Source organism: Athene cunicularia, assembly GCF_003259725.1.
Source record: "Athene cunicularia isolate RWA chromosome 3 unlocalized genomic scaffold, athCun1 chr3_part1, whole genome shotgun sequence".
Taxonomy (NCBI): Eukaryota; Metazoa; Chordata; class Aves; order Strigiformes; family Strigidae; genus Athene; species Athene cunicularia.
Window position 1 is genome coordinate 25,380,489 of NW_020799097.1, and position 22,383 is coordinate 25,402,871.

Genomic DNA, 22,383 nt, shown 5'->3' on the forward strand with positions numbered 1-22,383 from the left:
TAAGTGTCCTTGAGAGAGCAACCGTTTGGTTAATTTCCTGATGTGGTTAATTAAGCCCTTAACCCAGTCACCAGTAATTTCAAGCAGAGAAGGAAAGTTGCAGTGATTATTGGGGGTAGTACAGTAAGCCTGCTGGCTGCCTTGCTAAACAAATTTGTTCCTTGTCTGTTATGCATTTATGTGAAGTTTCTCAGTGTTAAGCTCTGTGAAAGAAAGGGCAAATGTGACAAGGAATGTGTGGACACCCATTTTCTAAAGGCAGGAACAGAGGTTTGTGGGAGGTAGGTAGAAGGTGCAGTGGTGAGAATGCCTGTGGGCACTTGGAAGCTTTTCTGCCTTAGTGCTCCCACCATTGTAACCACCAGAGAAGCTTCACCAGCTTTGGCAGCGATGGGAATTTTTTAGAAGACAAAAGCTTAGGAGTTTAGTCATCTTCCTGTATCTAGACTTAAATATTTTCAAAAGCATTTTTCATCACATGACTAGAAGTCAGAGAAGAGGTCAGATGTCATTTAACTCCGTTATGTGCGCATTTTTATCAGAGGGAATTTCAAATAAAGATATTGAACAGTAGGAAAACTTATAAATACTTTAAATGCTTAATATTTAGGAATGCAAAAACTGTTTTAAATACTTGATTCTGAAGTGATTTCTGTGTCTAAACTAATAAGGCTTTTTTGGTAGTCATTTTATAACAGAGTACACTGTTTTCAAGGAAAGCAAGGAGCAAATAAGTAGCAAGGAGAAAATTCAAGTAACATTTCATGAAGTCTTTCCTTCAATGTCTCTGCAATATCCAAAAGCAGTCTGATTTTTCTCCATGCTTCTTTAATATAATTTTCTCAATAACTTTACAAATATTTCATATTTCTTTCATGTTACTTATGATTAACTCTTAAAATTCCAGGCCACATGATTTCTTTCTTTTTTGTTGACTGGGGAAATTTCTAGAATCAAACTCCTATATCACTCCAACATTGTTCTAGCAAGAGAACCATAGCCCTTTTTGAGCTTCATGCTGTACATACAAAGAGGATACTTGCTAATAACAAACAGCCAGTATCATTAAGCACAAGTTATAAAACATCACCCAATCCTAACCTAAGGAAAATGGTAAAACAGGTTGATATCTTGATTTTTTTAAAATACTATTTTGATAATGCAATCTTGATATGAATAATGGCTTGTAGTGAGGAGGAGCTTTGAACATTATTGCATGGCTACTTTCCATATCAGTGAGGAAAAAGCCACTTATTATTTACTAGTCTATCAAACCACTGTTCAGATATAGCCATTCCATTTCTGACCAGCTAAAGATCAATTGGCAGATCTGTCAGCTTGAAATGTTTCCCCTTAAATATTACTTGAGCAAGGACTGGATTTTTTTTTTCCTGACTTCACAGGTTCTTTTTTAAAAGTGGCAAATTAAGAAAACAGGGTGTATTAAGTTAAAACCTCTAAAACCAAAACTATATTCTTAGTTTGAAGTAAGCATTATTTCTTTTTGTGACTTTGAAAGCAGTATTTGTTTGTTCACTCCATTCTCCCCATCCAGTTGCTGAACAGCAGTGCACAACAGAGATTTCAGATCTGGCACAAGCTTTGACCCACATCTACTACACTGCTGAATAAGTGTACTTACTTCTCAGGTGTACCCTAAAGATGTAAAACTAGCCTTTAGACAGCCTTTAGAAGCTCTGCCTAACAACCTTTGTGAATACTAGAAGTAAGCATACAATCAACTGGGTTTTGGCATGGTAATTTAACATGAGTATCTTCAGTCAGCATCACACTGTGGCAGAGTTGTTCCCTATTCGTAGGATCAGTTCGTAAGTATTACCTTTTGCTCCTGGATATTCCTCATTTTCAAAAGCATCCCCACCCAGAGACAAATCTAATTTGACCAAACATGTTGGAATTTTTTTAAAACTTTGGTGACATCTTTTAGGTCAGCTTATTTTCTGCTGATCGGTGGCTTTTCGTTGTGTACTATTGGTAAGACATCTTTGGTCCTTGATGATTAGGCTATGAGATGTTGAAGTATAGTGATAATTTAATTTTAAAAGCAGTGCAAGATGGTATTTAGTGCACCACAGTCCAAGGAGATGTGCAAAATTCTGAAGGCTTTTATACAGATAAAAATAATAAATTATTCACTAAAGTTAGATACTGCTCCACAAAGACCAAGAACAATAACTAATATGTGTCACTCTGAAAAGACTAGGCATCTGGGGAATACACAATTTAGGAGTCCAAATTAATTTTAGCAAATTAAGCTGGAGAACTGGACATCATTGTAGAAACTTGGAAAAGACCTTTGCTCAAATGCACCTCTGTTAAAATAAAATTAAGGGAGATCTTCAGAATGCATTTTATTTGCCTCAGTACCATAGTTGAGTATTGTAATGCCTTTATAAAGACCAAGGATATCACCTTGCCTGGCAGACTCAAAGTACATCTGCAGCTAGAAAGGACATTGGGGAAAAAAAAAAGGACATAAAGATTAAAAAAAAAAGGAGTGAGAAATCTCAGGTATCAAAGAGCTACCATATGAGAAAGCACTGAAAATATTGCATCTTCTTTAATTTAGAAAAAAGGCCCACAGAAAAAAAAAAGACAGAAGGCAGTAAATCAATGACCAAAGACTGATCAAGAGCTTTGACTCTTTTATAAAATAGTAGTAGATATTAAACCTCATTCTTCAAAGGTTAGTTCCTTGTTGACTAGAGAGAGATCTGAATGAGAATCTGAGCAAAGTCATCTCTGCAAACAGGATTACAGAACTGCATGACTGCTTTGAAAATGTTATCACTGAGTTATTCCAAAACACACTACTAAAAAATGAGCTAATTCTGAGCTTAAAGGTAAGGTAAACATTTTACAGTAGGCTTAGGCAATTGCCCAGTTAAAGCACACAGCTGTAAGGTTGTTCTGATTACAGTACGCAAAACCTGTGATTACAATTTAAGGCATCTGGTGGTTCTGGTTGCCAGATTTTAATACCTCTTGTCACTGTGCTTGCAACCTTAGAAAACAGTTTTGTTTGGACACATGGGTCTGCATTTTCATAATTTATCTTATTTGAATATCTGTAACTCTAAGCCTATCACCAAGTTATCTAACCTCTTTCAAATAATATTCATGTGATGTATTCTAAATCATCGAAGTATTCTTTTGACTCTAGTTTTAACAGTTTGTCTTCACATTCATTTTTCAACTTAAAAATATTAAATAGGTAACTTAGGGAATATGTTATTTGTGCTTACTTGGAATCATGAAAAATGAACACCAAAAGGCTTTTGAGATTTAAAGCCAGTTTCATGATCTGGTTCATTTATTCTAATTTAGAGCAACATGAAGCATCATAATGGTATTGACCTATAAAGTAGCTTTGGAGTTTCTTGTGGATTTTTTCCCTTAAAAATCCTACAAAGTATGATTACATAAACCCCTGCTCTTCTTTCCTTCATGTTTACTAATCCTCTTTCACTTTTGTGCATTCTCTCCATGTACACATCTTGAAATCTCTTTTCCTGACCTGAACCAATATACATAGTCATCCCTCTTTGCTTATATTCACTTCTATCTTCATCGGACAATGCAAAATTGTAGAAAGTAGGACTTTTAATAATTTTTATTTTATTTTTTTTAGTATCAGGTGCTCAGTTCCATCTTTCTTCAAAGATGAATAAAATTATTATTTTCAGCCAAAATGCCCATCATCTCCCACTGACCTTAGTGAAAGCAGAATATGTTCCCATTGCACAGAAAGCGAGGCCCTTGGCTTTCCATGAGAGGGAGGTGGAAGAACTTTTTCAATACAGACTCCAGTTAAGGCAGCCAAGACTGAGCTTCATCAACAACACTGAGGATTAGCAGCCGTTTTGCAAGACTGCAGTTCTTTGTGGCACATTTCTTTGTGGCACATTCATCAGGTCCTGCCAAGGAACCTCCTTCCTTTATTAGCCCACTCAGAATTTCTGAAGAGGGGAGAATAGCTTGGGTCATTTACAAGAAGGAAGGGCACAGGAATTAAATGCTTCAGTCCCCATGCATGAGTTCGGAAGCTTGGCAGTTTGTTTTGAACAGCATGTCTGTCTTTTCCAATACTTTGCACAAATTTGGAAGGTGCAGCAGGGATTATTTGCTAGATTTCTCCTCTGCCGCATGACTAGTTATGGGAAGATAATTTTTAATCTCTTTTTAATTCAATTAATAGCTGGCATATAAAACTTGTGTTGATATATGTTAACCTTGATTACATGATCCTTATTTTGGACAAAGTAATTGTCAAAACCTAAGAGCTGAAAATTAAGGGGCATATTCTTTCAGTAAATCTGCTTTAAGATTTAAATTTTGTTATAAAATAGGATTCCTATCTTAAAGAAATTGCAGGTGAGAAAGAGATATTAATACATTCGTATTTGAAAGAAGGAACAGTTAGTTGACAGCATTTCACTGATTCTTCATGGGATTTTTCATGAAACATTCTATTTTTTGTGTAAGACTTTGGCTGGCATGTATTCTTGAAGAAAGTAAATATAAAAATGAAATCACAGATGGGAAAAAGCATGTCTCTTAAAGTATGCTTAAATTGCAAAAACAGCTGGGAAAATTGAAAAAAATAGTTTCACAATTAAGGTTTGTAATATAGTTATGGTGATACATTTTTGGAGAGACAAAATTCTCTAAAGTCATCAATCTGGGACTGTCATGCTTTATTACTTCAAATCATATAAAATCATACAATTTGATGAAAATACTTTATCTAAGTTGCCAAAAAAATGAGGACAGCTCAATCATATTGGAACACATTCCAAAACATTGCTCTTATAGCCAAGATTGTCTTTTTTTAAGCAAGTTTTAAATTGGCAAGAAAGAAAACACAACATGTAGAGTATGCATTAAAATAAATTTTGTTTCTAACCATTGGCATTAATCCTGTATGAAGGGTTGCCAATACTTATTTAAATTAAGAGCCTTCCTGATTGCTATTGTATAATTTGTCTGTATTACAGAACAGTTTTTCAAAGAACCAATAATTTATTTGTGTATTTTGTAGACACTTTATCTTACCATTTTTTCATCTGAAGTTATAAATGAGGTCTTGCTTTTGTTCTTTGCTGCCAAATGATTAGTCTATACTAATTAAATGGTCATGTTCCTGGCAGCATTTATAGCTATACGAATACATACATCCTTTCTTTGCCAAATGCTACCCCATATAAATGGTACAAATAGTGTTGGCTGCTGGTTTAATTTTACAGAATTTGTCAATTATTGGAGCAGTTGTTCTAAATAAAGTTTGGTGATTTTCCTAATGTTTATAATCTGATTCTGCCAACTGTAACATTTCAGAGAGAGGTGATGTTAATCATGAGTTTCTACATAGAGCTGTGTCCCCTAGAAAAAGCAGGTAGATGGTTGGAGCTGCATGATCTTTTGTATCCACCCCCTAGGATTATCAGAATCTATCAAAATCTTTTTTCCTTGAATCAAATATGGATTACTAGACTAAGCAATTTACCACTTTCAGGGAATTCATCTATAAGTTTGAGAAAATTCTAGAAGCACTGTTTATAGGCTTTCTTACAACTTGTCTACTGAAACCTGAAGATAATCTTTATTCTTACAATAAAGCATCCATTCTAAAATTGTACCTGCTAGGAGAAATAACAAACAGGTCAAAGTTTATCTGCAGTCCTATCTCTATAGCCCTGTATTTAGATCAGCAGATTCATTGCATGAAAAATGCCATTAGCCCCATAAACTCTACAACTGCTATGTGTGATATACTGTATGGAGCTCAGCTGCATTTGGGTTGTTCATCCTGTCTAACAGCCGATTGCTGGTCAAATGGAGAGGTCATATGCCTCCATGCCCCAGCCACATGTCTCTGCTCCTTTCCTTGCACCAGCTCTCACATTTGTTGCACTTTTGACAAAGCCTGGAGGCACTAGCCTGAAAGAAAGACAAGGGACAATTTCCTGTCAAGTTTATGGATTGTGGATCTCTCCTAGATGTCAAAACTGTTACTAAGAAAACTGTGGCTGTTGATAGTGTAGCAAAGTTATATTAAGAATTAATATGATTTAAAATTATATGCTGGAGTTTTAAATACAGACCTTGACTAATATTCTCCTAAGAATATCAGTGCATATGAGGGTCTTCCTTTGATTGCAGTGACAACTGATTATTCTGCCATTAATTTGAAGTTTTAGATCTTTCATATTCTTGTCAGTGGTGGTCTGATGAATACAGAATAATTTAAATAAAACTAGTTTTCTTCATAATTTCAAGAGGGAAAACCAAAGAATATGCATAAGGTTTCCATGAGAAACAGCTATTTCTATTGAGACCTTGACTGTGCTTAGTAATTAATTTACAGCAGAGTTCAAAAGAATTTGCATGAGTATTGAACAGGCTGTATTAGAACACATATTGCATATTTAGTCATCTAATGTAGATACAGAGAAAATTTCAGGGGTAATGACAGTCTGTAGTGTTTTTCCTCTAATTTTTGTTTTGAATTTCCAGAAGTGGTGCAGATCCACTAGAAAACGTAGCAACATAAAATGCAACATTTACAGCTAGCCATTTGTTAAATATGCATTGGCACTACAGTGTTTGACATATATTAAGCTGTCAAAAGCTTTTCAAGTTATTGTTCTTGCATCCCTACTAAGAATGTCCTGTGCTTTATTCAAAAATTATCTTTGTGAATTTAAACCAGAGGAACTTAATCAGCCCTTCCAATACCTGTGGTCATCATCCTGACATTTTGTTCCCTAAAATGTTTAGTTTATACACAAAAGTGAGCAAGATGGAAAATTAACTTAAGCATCCATACTCAATTTTGCCTAGTTCTAGTGACAAGGCAAAATCAGAAAACCACTCATGAGTCTCATCAGTTCTTTTTCCAAATACTTTTTCAGAGTACAGACAAGACCTTCCTACTTCTCATACTCCAGTTGTCTTGACTTATCTTTAACCCAGTAATGCTTGGTCTTACTCGCCTTGCCCTTGTTTCAGAGTGGCAGTGTTCTTTGGATTGTGGCCATGTCTGGTTTCTTCATGACTCATCTGAAGTAGAAATTTGCCCATAATTTGAAACATTTTTTTCAAACTCTGTGCCAGTGAGCAACTGTCTCATTGTTGAAGGTCATCCATATATGCCACAGAATCCTTAAATTTTTGATTCGCAGATACATTTTTGTATATAAAGACAGAAAATACAGTTTTGTCAAAATATTTTAACACACTTCCAATTAAAATACTAAGTATATAAATTGTTTATTTGTAGTGTAATTGAAGTCTGCACACTAGGAAGGGATTCTTGGGATGATGGATCCTATTGAACATAGATAACAGTGAAATGTAATACAGTCTATAAAAAGAAGAAAACCCTCTCAAAGCAGTTCATATAGGTGTTATGAAGTATTTTACCTACATATATATGCCGCACATGCTGCTTAATGTGCATGTATGGAGCACCATAATGCCAGGCTCTCCATATGTGTTTATATTTGTATTTCCACATCACTGCAATGTATTGGTGTTATGAAAACAAAATACTATAAAAATTTAAATTTTGCAGGCAGATTTGTTCTCTTTAAAATAGCTTTTCATACTTGTTTTCACAGTCTATCTATGTTGCTACTGCTTATAAGTTACAACAAAAATGGAAGAATCACTATCCCTTCCAAGATCCATTTATCTTGAAAGACCTAAGGGAACACATTTTTTAGGACATTGCATCAATCCCCATCAGTCAGACCTTAAGCTATTTTAAATCCGCTTTTAATAAAATAATGTATTTCTCTATCTCTTCTGAAAGTTAGTTATCAATTTTAGTAGCTTGTAACTTTTGGAATAAATTAGTACACTGCAGAAGAAAAAAAGCGATCATGTCTGGAAAAGACACATTTTAAATTGCCTTTTTTCCTTTTTTTTTTTTTTTTTTTTTTCTCCTCTTTTTTTTGGGTTTCCTGGGGCAGGAAGTCCCAATGGACTATGTGTTGTTTCTCAAGGGAGGGGAAAAAAATCTTTTGGGAATGTATATGGGAATGCTTGAGATGTCTCTATGCTATTAGATTCTTACATGCCCCACTGAGCATGTCTGCATGACCAGACCTCCAGCTAAGATTTTTCTCTTATCTCATTTTCCTGTCAGCAAACAAAAGGTGAAAGTAACATCATAAATGAATACGAGCTGAAAGTGAGCTGTGATTTATTGGAAAATACACAAGCTAAAATTGTGTAATAAAATACTAAAGGTTTAAATGCTAACTCTTAAAATAGTGAATACAGACTTTAATATAAATTATACACAGGAGATGGTTCAGTTAATGCCACTTGTGCACTAAATTAAAGCTACCAACTTATTCTCATATCTGGTTACTTCTCATTTAGAGGAAGATGTTATACTTTTATAATTTACACTTACTAGCATAATGAAAAAAATTCCCTCCTTCATTGGCAATAATCAAATAAAAAAACAAATAATTCATTAATATAACATGAAATAAAGTCATTAAATGCCTTCACTGTCTGCACAAATATTTATGAATAATGGCTTTCACTCTGTGTTCTTGACTGGAAGTATTTTGTAGCTAACACTAAAAGGTATTACAGCATGATCATACTTTCTACTGTTTGTTTTGAACTAACTACAAAAGTTGCAATCAAAATGATGACCTAGAAAAAGCAAAAGAGTGCATAGGAAAAGGGAAGAGACTTTGAGAGCTGAAAGTATTCCAAAGGCTATCTTAGAGTCGAGCTCCCACCATTCCAGACACTGAGCTTGTTTTATAACATGTGATATAAACTACTGCTTTCCTAAATGCACATGTGTTTTCATATGGTTTGTCACTTGGAGAATGACATAGGTGCTTTATACTACGTGTTGCATGTACTTTTTATGATGCATCTTTTTAGGAGATGTAAATAAAATTGCAAATGAAAAATATTCTTGCGATTTCAGAAAATGTTGTTAATAGAAACTAAACAGTCAACTTGACAAACCTTTTAATAGTGTGAATTTCTATATGGGTATGGAATTAATTTAAAATCAAAATTTAACAATACCTTCAGAACCAAAATCAATTATTTGGTGATTAACTGTTCTCATTAAGAGTTAAGGATATTCATTAAGGCAGTAATCTAAGATTCTGAATCACCATTTTTCAGGATCACAGCTAAGTGGTATTTCTCTTAGAAATCAGGGAAGGAATTCATAAAGTTCCCATTAGTCTAAAAATAAAGAATAAATAAATAAATAGTGTGAGTCATGAATGGCATTTTGCCGAAGCTCAGTAGCACTGAAGCCAGGAAGACAAGAAGCCAGTGATGCTTCTGCCATTCACTGAAATGAATATAAATTTTCCTTGTAATGTGCAACAAGCCACCAACATTCAAAATTAGGCTTCCTTATTTATGAACAGTATAAGAAATACTGCCAATCAATATTTAATTTTTAAATACTAGGTTATAGAATTGGGCTATAATTTCACAGGCTGAATATTCAGACTTTTTGGAGACAAGCCCACATGTTTTCTGTCATATTTTTGTACTTGCATGCTACCAACAGGGAATCAGGACTTTACCATACTGGTATAAAGATGAGACTCTGCCCTAAACAGCCCACTTTTGAATAAATGCTTGCTATGCCAGATCTAAGGTAATCCTTTCCCACTAAGCAATAGGCTGCTTAAATAAACTTACTATCTGGTATGACAATGGAGGTACTTAAATTTTTCATGAAAGACATGGCTATGTAGCCTTATAAACTTTAAAAAATTTTTAACAAATTTGTATCTATCACAGTTTTTTCATAATATAAAACTATTTATCTTTTTTTATCTCAATTTACAATATCAAATTAATTTTTTAATTAATTCCTCTTTAAACAGGACAGCCTATTTTAGAGAATAGCTCATGGTGTGGTAGAGCAAATCATAGTACAATTTTTTTAGGAAATATGAAGCAAATTCCTCTTTTCAAAATATGTTTTGGGGCAAGTGAAAAAGAGCTAGGCATTCACAGTTCATTCTCAGCGTTGCTTTCTAGGGAAGTAGTCATCTTGCATTCCACTTCCAACCAGAAGGAAGAATGATTCGGAGTTCAAGGATCAAACTAGTTAGGAAGCTGTGGAACACAATTGGTCCCTTTTGTAAGCTATAAAACTGGGTGTCTCATGTTTCAAAGCTGTGTTCACAGAGCATCTTTCAGCATGAAAAATCATTAGAATTTTTTTTTAAACTTCACAGATAAAGGAAACTGAAAGCATTTTGAGTAGTTCTTACACTTTGCAACATACTGGCTTCTAAATATAGTTTATAAGATTTTTTTCTTGAAGAAGAAGAAGCCTCAATGATGATGCTACCAAGAGAGAACCAGTCATTTGAGCTGAAGGCCTGCCAATTTTTGAATGCTCAAGACTTTGAGACAGTACACACAGCAGTTGATTTCAGTTTTGAAGTATGGAATTTCCCTACTAAGAACTCGGATGCTGATTTTCCTGTATGTTTGCAAAAAAAAACCCAAGGTAATCATTTCCTCTCAAGTGCTGTACTTCTTTAAGTCATGCTGCCATCTTTCTCTCCATTTTTTTCATTGCTAATATGCTATGGACAGTAGAGGTGGTGTGTCTGAAAAGCTGCTACATTTTCATCACCAGTCTGAAAATTCCTCACTTGCCAGACTAGACCTGTCAGAGAACTTCCCTGTGGTTTCCGAAACACTGGTTAGGGGAAGCAGGACCCCAGAACCACAATGGACTGTGACTACAGAAAGCATTAAGGGCTGCCTTAAGTAGGAGAAAAAACTAAGCATCTTGATATGTTCTTGTCGAATGCCACTTACTTATTTCCTTTGCTGTTTCATTAGTACAACTAAGAGTCTTTGAAGCAAAAGCTTCTGAGGAATTCCATGCTCAAACGATAAAACAGGACACTACTGTGTTAAGACTGGACAAACACAAATATTTGGAAATAAGATCAGTATGTATAGGCAAAAACAAAATGTAGTGTGAAACAGGAAAAAAAAAATAATTATGTAATCTTGATACATTTTTGCCTCAATAACTGTGATTATCCCTCTAAAAGCAGGCAGATTAGTTTGTTGGAACAGAACCAAGAAGAAAGTCTTTCCATCCATTGCTTCCAAAAGTTCCACTTTGTCTTTGGTGCCCCACTGAGCCCTCAGGCCGTGATGGAAAGTCACCTCTCAAGCTGGGTTCCAGTCAGTGCTTCTGAAAGCCTGAAGCCAGGCAGCTGTCAGGTGGTGCCCTTCTATGAAGACCAGAAACTGGAGCCAGATCCTCTCCAAACACACAATGCTAGAAGAGGGGGAACTCTCAGCAAAAACGGCTGACAACCAAAGCTATGCTCTACAGGATGGGTATATGGGAGGAAACTGTCTCTGTCTGTCAAGATCTGATGGGATGAGCCACTGATGAGGGGCACTTTTAAATGCACTTTCCAGAGACTCTATTCTCAAGATGAGTAACCACATCTAGCAAGAGTGCAATGTCACTGTACGTCAAAGTACAATGTCATTGATGCAGCTAGCCAGAAAAAGAAGCTATCTGTCTTAATACCCAGGAGAGTGTGCATGTAGGTGAGCATTAAAAAGAAACTTGAGGACAAAAGAATCCAGAATTGAGAATCCTGAATGACAAGGGACATAGAGAAGACAGAGTTCAGTCTGGACAGCCAGGAAGCTGAATGGTCCTAATGAAGGGAAAGAGAAGGGAAAAAATAAAAAGTAAAAAAAGAACTGAATAAATATGAGCAGAATTTTTAAAATGGATGTGTCAAGGATAGTCATTCATAAAGGCAATGGGCTGCAAAAGGAGGCTGGAAGACTGATCTTAAAGCCAGCTGAGGAAAGGAATTGTGAAGTTGGAAGGAAATACACTGAAGAAAATGGTGAGTGCAAAGGACTTGACTGGATGACATTCTTGGGCAATGTTCCTTCCACATGGACTTGAGAGGGACAAGAAAAGGAAAACGTGTATTTCCTTGTGATTAAAATTATCACTCTTTTTTTCTATTCCAATAGCATCCTTACTCATTAGAGGTAGTCCACATGAAGTAAGCTTTAAAGCACATGTCTGATTTACTGGTTTACTGCATTATCAACTTCAAATAGTTTTTAAAAAAACAAGGATTCAACTTTTCAGTCAAATTAATTTTTAGCTACATCAAGTGAAATCTGTTTCACTAAGAAGTCAGTGGAAATTTTTCTACTTGCTTCGAGCAGCGCTAGGTTTTTGTATGCTATCCTCAGAGCCTTTTTAAAATAATAAAGTTTACCATAACAAAGCAGCTGAACTCAAGACATGGATAAGTTTTCTTTAGATCCAAGTCAAATAAACTTACGCGTCAGGGGAAAAAATTTGAGTATTATTGACTATATTTAAACTTTCTTCTGTGGCTGATGAACTGTAGTTGTCAGAATCCTTGCTTGTACATGGTAAGATTTCAACAGGGTCAGATTGTTTATATTTGTTGCAGTTTATACTCTTTCTAATGGTTAGGTTATTAGTCTTGGGGTTTACCTTCTAGTTATTTGAATTTTATTTCATCGTGTCAGAGTGGTTTTCAGAAAACATTCCAGTAAGGCTCCAGTAGCAGTTACCACAAGGTTTTTTGATTTATTGTTACTTTATAGGCAATCATTATATCTGACAGAAAATCTGGCATCGGTATCGAAGTTTAATATAAGTGAAAACACAACGATAGTTAATATGGTCAAAGTTCAGACCTCACGCAAGGAAGCTTAGTTTTATTTAAGTCAATTCCTTAGCAGCAGAAAAATATAAGCATTTGTCTGGTTTTATTCATTCACTTTTGCCTACTTTATCCATTTTTTAAAAGTTTTATTAAGAAACTGGGAGTTGGTGTTCCCTTTAAATAGTTAAATTACCGTTTATAGAAAAGCTTTCTGAAAATAAAAGCAAAAATATGGAAATTGTAGGGAATTTTCTAGAATATTGAACTGTTTCAATGGACAGGATATTTGTTAGTGCAATAGAGAAGTATTGCAAGTGTGTTTTACATTGCTACATGTATTTCAGTCTTGATCTGCAGATTTTTTGATGTTGGAATGTTGACTTTTCGAACATCTGAGATTGTCAGGTGACAACTGAAACCATGGAAAAATGAGGCTACTGCTTGTTGACTGATTGGCACATTCTCCTTAAGGGGCTGGTTTATATTTCACTTCAAAACTATGGGTTTGAACTAGTATCTCCCAGATGTTAAACACCTTAAAAATGGAAAATGGGGAGTAAAATTGTTACGCAGGACATAATGTTCAAAGGAAAGGACCTATAGGAAGTATATGAAGTGTCTTTGTATGATGTCTACAGGTTCTGTGGAGAAAGACAAAACTGAAAGGATTTTTAGATGTCAGCTATCAAAATTAAACCTCTCTGCTTACTCGAATACCTCAGCGTTAAGACTATACATCAGGTTATATGATGAACAGCAGGCCTCCGGTACCCTGACATCACACCTTATATAGGATTGCTGCTGGTGGGGTAAAGGCTATGGCTATTGCCCAGGAAATGTCCTTTCCACTGAGCTGGGTGTCTCCCCATTCCCACACCCTGACAGAATGGAACAAAAGAGGCTTTTTCCTTCCAGGATTATGCACGTGAGGTGCAGGCCTGAACCAAAAAAGCGAGCATAGTGATGAAGCTGATATTGTGAGTACACAAGGTGAATGACTCTTAATGCTTGCAGCGGGAGAGTGAACAGGTCTGCAGAGCTGCTGTTTGGACGTGGCTTAATACACTGCTCAGTCATTTTTATACTACATATTTGAGGAAGATCCTCCTACCATTTTAAATGGATACAATTTTTCTTTCTCCAAAGATGAGAACTTATAGCTGTTCTCCCTGTCAAAAAGTTCTATTAAGTGAAGTGATAATTAAAGATGAAACGTTTGCCTAGTCTATTTTTATGTGGTTTTGACAACTACTTTATTCAAAAAGCATACTAAAACATAGCTTCTGAAGTAGCTCAAATGATGACAGTTGTGTGATTGATTATGCTCTATGAATGCTCTAATATGCTCGTTTTGACTTTATACTGGTTTGCTCTGGTCCTCATGTATGCTTTAGCATGGCTTTTGAAATGCACACAGCTATTTTCAATTTCTTGATAATTACATTATTAAAAGGTACTAGAGAGTCTAAAAATGGAATGCCTCTTAAAGGATTTCAGTTGCTAACATTGAGAGAGCTGTAATGTATCAAGCAAGGCTTTTTTTTCCCCTTCTGGAAACTTAAATAATAAGATGTAACTAGCTATTCAATAAAATAGTCTCTTACTTAAAAGAGTCTGTTGTTACCACAACACACTGATTTTAATCCTTGACCAAAATCAGCGATAGAAAGTTGATATTTTGTTCCCCAGAGGGTAAAGGAACCCTATATATAGTTTCCTTTTTTAACACTGTCATGATGCTTGAGACCTGAATATAAATTCAACACTGAAAAGATGTTTCCCGACAGTGTTAAAGTGAGCTTGAGCAAAGTTAGGACACTATATGCTTCTCAGGTTTAACAGCAATCTCTAGAGACAGCTGAATTGGAAAGAAAGTTGCTGCCATCTAATAATTCTGAAGTATTTGCTTATCTAGAGAGGGAAATGTTTCACTCCTTACTGCTTCTGTGAATAATGTGACTCTGTGAAGAACACTTTATTTCCATCCATACTTTTACTAATAGAGAGAGAAGTTAATGGAGAAAATGTTGCATATTCTAGCAGCCTTTTCTTTTTAGCAATAAGACCTTGTTATGACCTTAGTAGGCTCCTGGAAGATATTACATAAACTGATAAAGCTTCTATATGGGCAGTATATAGACAGCAGAAAAGTTCTTGTAGCATCTCTCTCTGTCCAGACTAAGCCATAATGTGCTGGAAGTTAGAATGAGGACAGGTATCTCCCAATCATACAAATCGCAGGATACGTTTGCTGAGCTTTGTAAACAATATCTTCATTTTAGGGTTAACCTGTTTCGCAAGCAGATAAACACTAGTAGGATTTCCAGTAATTATTTGGAATATAGTAACCATTAAAAAAAAAAAAAAAAAGGGCCTTTAAGGAGTAGTAATGTATTTTCCTAGGCAGCTTGAAGACAGACACAGTAAGTGCTCACAGAACTATTTAGGTGTGGGATTTTTTTTTATACAAAACATGGATCTGGATTTTGTAACCTTAAGAATTCTCTAACATTACCTCTGAGCTTGGTTTAGTTGGAATACACTTTAGGTTCACCAAACAGCATTTCATTTATTCTCACTAGAGAATAAATACAATTCTTTTTTCCTCTACCCCATTTCCTAGAGATATGTCTGTTAAAGGAAATGAAATGATCACAGTATTTCCAGTTGTAAAGCACTTTTTAACTTTTTGTGTGTGTGTATGAGGTTATTTGGTTTAATTTGTTCCACTGTGGAATGTGCCATATCTCTAAGGCATTTCTAAGTATTAAATTACTGTGCCATATTTTTTTTTTTTTTCCCTGATGCTTTGCCCTATGAAATTACTGGATGCTCCTATTATTTTTCCACCGTAATTTCTATTCTGAGAAATTCAGAGAATAAAATGGCAGATAAAATTGGCTGTGCTTATTTCTGAAACTTCTTACGCAATGCCACAGAAACTCTCCTGTTCTTGAAGGTTATATTGATATTTATGGTCCACTGACAAATTGTTTTCTCAGTGGTTTAGCTGTTATTATCAGTGAGAGGTTTCCTAGGGTTCATTTGGACTATTTTCTGGGTGACATTCTGGTTTGATATACTAGTATTTTTTTATTCAAGAACCACCTTCTCCCATTTTTCCTTCTGCAGTCTGTATGGGTATTCTTAAGGCTCCTATCACTAACATTGCTAACTAAATACCAGAACCTTTTTTCTCTGAAGTACAATTTGCATCATCTGTTCCAGGAATAATTTTTTTTACAATAAGGGTGGTAAGACACTGGAACAGGTTGGCCAGAGAAGTTGCAGATGCCCCATCACTGGAAGTGTTCAAGGCCAGGCTGGACAGGGCTTTCAGCAACCTGGTCTAGTGGAAGGTGTCCCTGCCCATGGCAGGGGGTTGGAACTAGATGATCTTTGAAGGTCCCTTCCAACCCAAACCATTCTGTGATTCCATGATCCTGTCAGGATGTGGGAATGCGAAGACATCAAACTCTATGGAAAAGCCATCAGTCCTGATTTGACTCTTGTATCTAAGCTGTTTTCACAAGTAGGAAGCATAATGTTTATCTATATATTCATATCATATTTACAGCCTAGTCCATATTTCTACTTTCTACCTATTTTCTCTTGATTCTGAGGCTTACAAATTTTAGTGCCAAAGTAGTATGCCAGGATGAGGGCTGTGCAGCATGCTAGCTTTTGCAGCTTCTTCAGCAATGCTGATAAATCTGCCTCTTCAAGGAGGATTTCTTTTAAGTTTTCCATTCCTCTATTTCTTTCTCTTCCAGGCTGAAGAGACAGACTGAACTTGCTCTAGGGAGCTAATTAAGATAGACTGGGTCATCTGATGAAACTCTGGGTTTGCTAAGCGCCACAGAAGGATCCGAGGGTGGCACATCTCTGTTGTAGACCCTAATGTAAGATCTGACACTATGTCTTCTAAATCAGTTGGCAGCATTTTTTATGTCTAGCTCTATGATAATGATAATGGTGGAGGAAGGCAGTCTTTCTTTGCATCCATCCTGGCTTTCAGCTAAAGCTACGTAAAATCCCATGAAACAACAGATGCAAGAGATTCTTGCATTAATGTAAAAGGTTGTTAAATAAATATTGGTTTACTAAGCTGCCTTAGTTTACTGTAAGAAGTATTGTAAATCAAATAATGCATAATATGGTATATTTTCAAAAACATAAATACTCTAGTATGAAAAGGACAGTATAATACAGTCACTGAAGATACCAGACGTCTAATTTTGAAGGTTAGAAATGGGTATCTGTGTCTTCCAGGCAAAATTCTGTTCTAAGCAATACATGTATGATAGCTTGTTTCTTGTGATTAGGAATCAAGCAAATTACATCAATTATTTCCCTTGGTAAATTATGGGGAGATGTATGTTATTGAATTTGTTCATAATTAACAACAAAAAAGGAGCAGTAGCAAGATAATTGTAAAAGAAGCACCATTCTGAACCTCAGTCTCTCTGCAAAAGTTTCTAAGATATTCTAAAGGTTATACTGTTAAGTTTTATATGTTAAGTAGGTATACAAACAAAAAGGACTGGAAAGTGTCAATTTAAGCATCTCCAGGCTCATCTCCTATATGTGCACATGAAGAAAGAATATAAAGAAGAAAAATAAAGAACTTGATGTCAATAATCTAATGAAGAAAGTCTTCCAATTTGCTGTTTGGATCAAAGATAAGTTTATGATCATATTAATAATAAACAAAGCACAAGAAAATGTATCTTGAATGCTAGTAAGAGACTGGTTCAGTAAAACAAGCCTCTGTTTATCACATTTTTTACAGATAACATCTTGGAGATGGCAAGCTCTCAACTTCAATTTTGTCTTGTAGATCTGTACAAGAAAATTGGTAGTCTTTTTTGTTGATTTTGTCCAATTTCATACCTGTATCGCCAATTTGGTATTTGTGGAATGATGCTGAAATAGTCTTTACAACATAGTCTTTAAACGCATGCAAAAGTGTCATTTAAAATCCTTTCACAGAAACTTACCTACAAGCGATATAACAATAAACTGCACAGTCTTATCATTTAAAGTAGCATGAAAACTTTATCTGGTAACATGTACTAATCTGAAAGTAAAAAAGTATTTTGTTTTGGGTCCTGCCAGCACTCTTGCTTAGCAAATACATAGTTGATGGACAGAAACAAGCACTTTTCACAATAAGTGAAAACAGATGCATTACTTAAGAAAGGAATGCAGCTCTTGATTCAGAGACAGAATCATCTGTTGCGTACTTCAAAATCCAACACCATACAATATATTTGTCCTTGCCCATTGTGTGCAGATGTTTTCGGAAGATGGCATGTCAGAATATCTTTTTGTATTTGAGATATGAAGTTCAATACAAGTATGACCTTTAATTATAACCTTTCACTGGTAATTACCAGTGAAAATGGTAAGCATTCATTCCTGTACATCTTAAAACATCTGATTTTGTTGTGCTTAGGGAAGAAACATGTTTCAAAGTGACAAAGGGTTTTTAGCTTCCAGGATATCATGGCAAGGAAAAATGAACCTCAGTTCAGAGTATCCAAAGATACTGTTTCTCTATCAGCAAAATATCCTCCTCCTAGTCTGCTGGGATGGTTCAGGGTGAAGTTCTAGTCTTAGATTAAATGTTGACTTCTGGCACAGACTTTTATGCTCTAGTCTTTTGCTGTGATGATAAACTGCAAATAAATTACCTATATTCCGTATGCTATGATTAATTTGGTCATACATTGTTTTCAGCAGTTTGTTTTATAACAGGAAAGACTCAGAAGATATGACCTATTTCTTTTACACTGTTGCTTTGGACAGTCATATCTCCTGAGTCATAGGATCTAGTTTACGTACTAAGAAGTATATTGAAGTCAGCATTCAGTTATTTCAGTGTCTTAATACCTGAAAAAATGCAGTTCCTTGAGTAGAAATGCTGTCATCCAAATAGTAAAGCTGCCATTAATTCGGATAGAGATTCATTTAATTGTAGACCTTAAGAGAATTGCCTGCCTTATAGGGATATCTGAAAACCTGACGTTTTTATATAAAACAATTCCAAAGTATAATAGCCAACATACATGTCTACATTTAAAATTTCCAATCTTGTATCTCAACTGTATGTCAATCTGCTATCCTCTCAAATTAATTGAAAAACTTATTATTGAGAGGTTTGTTCTCCCTGCCTGCACACGCATTAGAAAAAAATCTTACACTTCAATATACAGATTGGTCCCAAGGTAGGAAAAGTTGAAGAAGAAAGTTAATTTCAGGTATGTTGCTGCACAGTTGATATAGGGTTTTGGCCTTTGCTCTACAGCATCACTTACTGGCTTACTGCTAAACACTGGATTAGGTGGAACAGTGGTTTGTTCTTGTGTGTCATCTGAACAGTTAATCACCAACTTTTGAGAAGACATTCTCCAGTTTTATGTATGGTACACAAAGTAGAGACATAAAGGCATTAATACAGTTCAGACCAAAAAAAAAAAAAAAGTGTTATCTTAAAGCAGCAATTTGTGGCAATTGTAGAACAAAGTCTTCTGCTCTCCATGCAGGAGCAGATCAGAAAAGAATCTGGACCTACGTAACTCATTTTCTTCCCATTGTGTTTGTCCATTAACCAGCTATAGTGCACACTTCCCATGCTGGTCCATTCATACAGCCTAGTCTTCATTCAGAAACAGAATGTTTCCTTTAGTTGATGGATTAAAGGCAGGAGCAGGGGAGGAGTGTAAAAAATGTTTTGGGATGTGCAATACTTCAGGAACAATGTTTAAAGGTTAATTCACACTAAAAATTTGTAATGTATTTTTTTTTACACAACTTCAGAACAAAACAGCTGCTGCCTCTTAAGTGAGCAGAAATAATGTTTTTTAAAAAGTAAGACCTAAAGCAGTGTTTTGTGCAATTGATGAGAAGTTAACATCATGTTACTTTTAAATCAGTCTTACTTTCAGTACAGTATAAAAACTAAGCGAACTTTTTTTTTTCACCCTGCCTTGACTAATGTAGCATTAGATTTTGATAAACTGAAATATGAACCTAGGAATATGTATTAGTGACCTTAATTAAAAAGCAAATAAACTCTGTAAGCAACATTTTAGGTTATTGTTTGCTTTTCATCTTCACTTGCAGACCAGGTGTCTCTAGCAAAGCAAATCTGAGGAAAAGCTACTTTTGTTGGAGTCTTTGTGAACAAAACAGATGACATAAAGAACAGGTGTTAAAATAGTGAAAAAGACAAAACAGCAGTTATTTTACAGGATGTTTAGCTGTGGAACAGCTAGAAAAAAATCAGGCTATTCTGAAGCATCTTATTTGGAAATCTTTTCTCAAATAAAAGAAACACTGCTCTGTCTTGTAAAACAGAATCTGCCTTTTGATCCCCCAAAGAATGGGTTAGATATACTTATCCTATTCCTCTTGTAACTGATTTCCCAGGGACTGACAGGAAAAAGCATAGTTTTCCTAAATAAGGATGCTGGAATTTGCTTACTGGTTTCTGTTTACCTGATGCCACTTATAATACTGTGTTCTGCCTACTTAAGTGGCATTTAGCACTGGAGCCTTGTGTGTGATTTTACTATTTATGTTAGGAAATTGCTTAGCAGCTGGGTAGATTAGACTGGTTTACTTTGTGTGTTTTTCATCCTGCATTGCACATCTGTTAATGTTGGTCTTAACATTACAATGGTGAGCATTGTAAATAAGTAGAAAGGTAAGTTAAGTATTTGGAGGGAAGTATGTTTGCCTGTGAGATTAAAAAAACAAAAGCTACTGAACTGACATTATTTGGGTGTCTAAATAAAGCATCCTAAACCCATGAAGACAGATTTAGAGGCCCGCACTTCAGCCTTCAAGTGTATGCATTTTGGATTTAAGCTTCAAGGTTCATTTTCAGGTAGATGAAAACACTGTGCTTTCTGCTCTGAAGTGTGACTTCTGTTTCTTAAGAGACACGAATGGTTTCTTTGGTCATATTACGCGAGTTCTGTAACTTTGTAACTGATAAGTGAACCCTAATGCAAAATTATTTTATAGTCCTGTAAGAAGTGGCTACTCATTGTAGAGAATTGTGAATTCTCTCCATTTGCAACAAGTATTTATTTCTTTATGAAAAAACCCTTATGACATGACTGGAACACTTATTTGGAGATACTGTGTCAACTACTCAGTTAAGTCCTCAAAATATTTATTGCTTAGAAGATGGACATCTTAGTATAAAACATAAACACATAAATTTACTATGCAATTAAACTATACTACCACACTTTTTCAGGTACCGGTGAAATAAAGGTTTATTAAATAAAAATCTATTGAACTGTATAGCATTTAGAATTAAATGAGTTTCTATAAAAATGTGGAATATTGATCAGGTTTATTCTCCAGTAATCTTAAGAATATATGCAGTATACATTTTTTTCTGACGTTTCAAGTGTAATTTCACAAATGTTGCCACTTTGGCAATAAACATGTCATTTTCCCCCAGTTGCAATGGAGTTGCATTGCAGGAAGCTATGTGGCATCTGCAACACCTTTTCCAGAATATTTTTTCCTCGAATAGTGTATATTTGAGTGGAAATGTTACAGGATGCGAAGGATATCCGCTAATGAACTTTCTTGAAATTCTATCACTTCACTGGGCTAATTTCACTGCAAGTCAGAGTTGCAGTCTTTGCTTAGAAGTACAGTTCTTTATCAGTGGGGCTTAATATGTTAATTTCTGCATGCAAGTTTTGAAAAAACTTTTTTCAAACATGCCTCAGATAAAGGTACATTTTGTATTTTTAAAACAGAGGTTAAATAGCCCTTGCCAGTTGATTATAAATTAGTAGCTGGTTCTTTCATGTCAGAAATTGCAGACATGTTCACAGTCTGCCTGTGTATGTGATTACTATTTGTCCAAGCAACTCAAACGTAATGACAAACTCTGAAGCACAGGCTCTGCAGAACAGTGCAGTTCTCTGTTCCCTTCTAGTCAGGAAAATTATGTTCTCAGACTTCAAAACAACTTTTTGCTTAAAAGGTGATTCAGAAATTTAGTTCAGATAATGCATTTCGTGAACGTAGAAAGAGAGGGGAAAAACCCCACGATGAGATAGATAACAGGATGTTGCAAGCAGGATTTTTGGAGTAGGAATGATATTATCCTACCTTCATTAGCCACTGAGTGTTGTTTTCCATGATGTTTTCAAGTAGTTGCAGTCTTTGAACTGAATCGTCGTAATCTAAAGGTGCATCCCTCTGCACGGCGTTGGAGACGTAAGAGGTGGAGGATCGGCAGTTGTCCGTCTCGGGCAGAAGGAAGGTGTAGCTGCACGACCCGTGCTGGACCTGGTACTGCTTCTTGCCTATCGTCTCCATGCTCTTACTGAAGGAGTTGTATCCCGAAGCTAAGAGAACGCTGCAGCCCAAGAAGAAGCAAGCAGCCAGCGGCATTTTAAGTCCTGCGGCAGCCCAGCACGCCGAGAGTGCCTCCGCGCCGGCCGGAGCCCGGACCTAGTGAACCTGCGCGGGGCCGGCGCGCCCTGCTGCCATGTGCCGTCAGGCCGAGGGCTGGGCTTTTCTACTGGCCGCCTGCGAGCCGGGACCGCGCCGCCCGCTCCCCCGCCGCCGTGCCCGGAGCTGTCAGCCGCCGAGAGCACAACCCGTC

General features: G+C 35.9%; 2 protein-coding genes across 3 annotated transcripts in view; one reads left to right on the forward strand and one right to left on the reverse strand.

The window, feature by feature from the left end:
- ANGPT2 (angiopoietin 2) overlaps positions 1-22,377 on the reverse strand; it is a 46,334-nt gene extending 23,957 nt beyond the window's left edge. For both annotated transcript variants that reach the window (XM_026845198.1, XM_026845197.1), the window contains exon 1: positions 21,885-22,377. In XM_026845198.1, coding sequence (XP_026700999.1) covers positions 21,885-22,169 — 285 coding nt within the window. In that variant the 5' untranslated portion in view covers positions 22,170-22,377. The remainder of the gene's footprint in view (positions 1-21,884) is intronic.
- MCPH1 (microcephalin 1) overlaps positions 1-22,383 on the forward strand; it is a 131,470-nt gene that overhangs the window by 74,975 nt on the left and 34,112 nt on the right.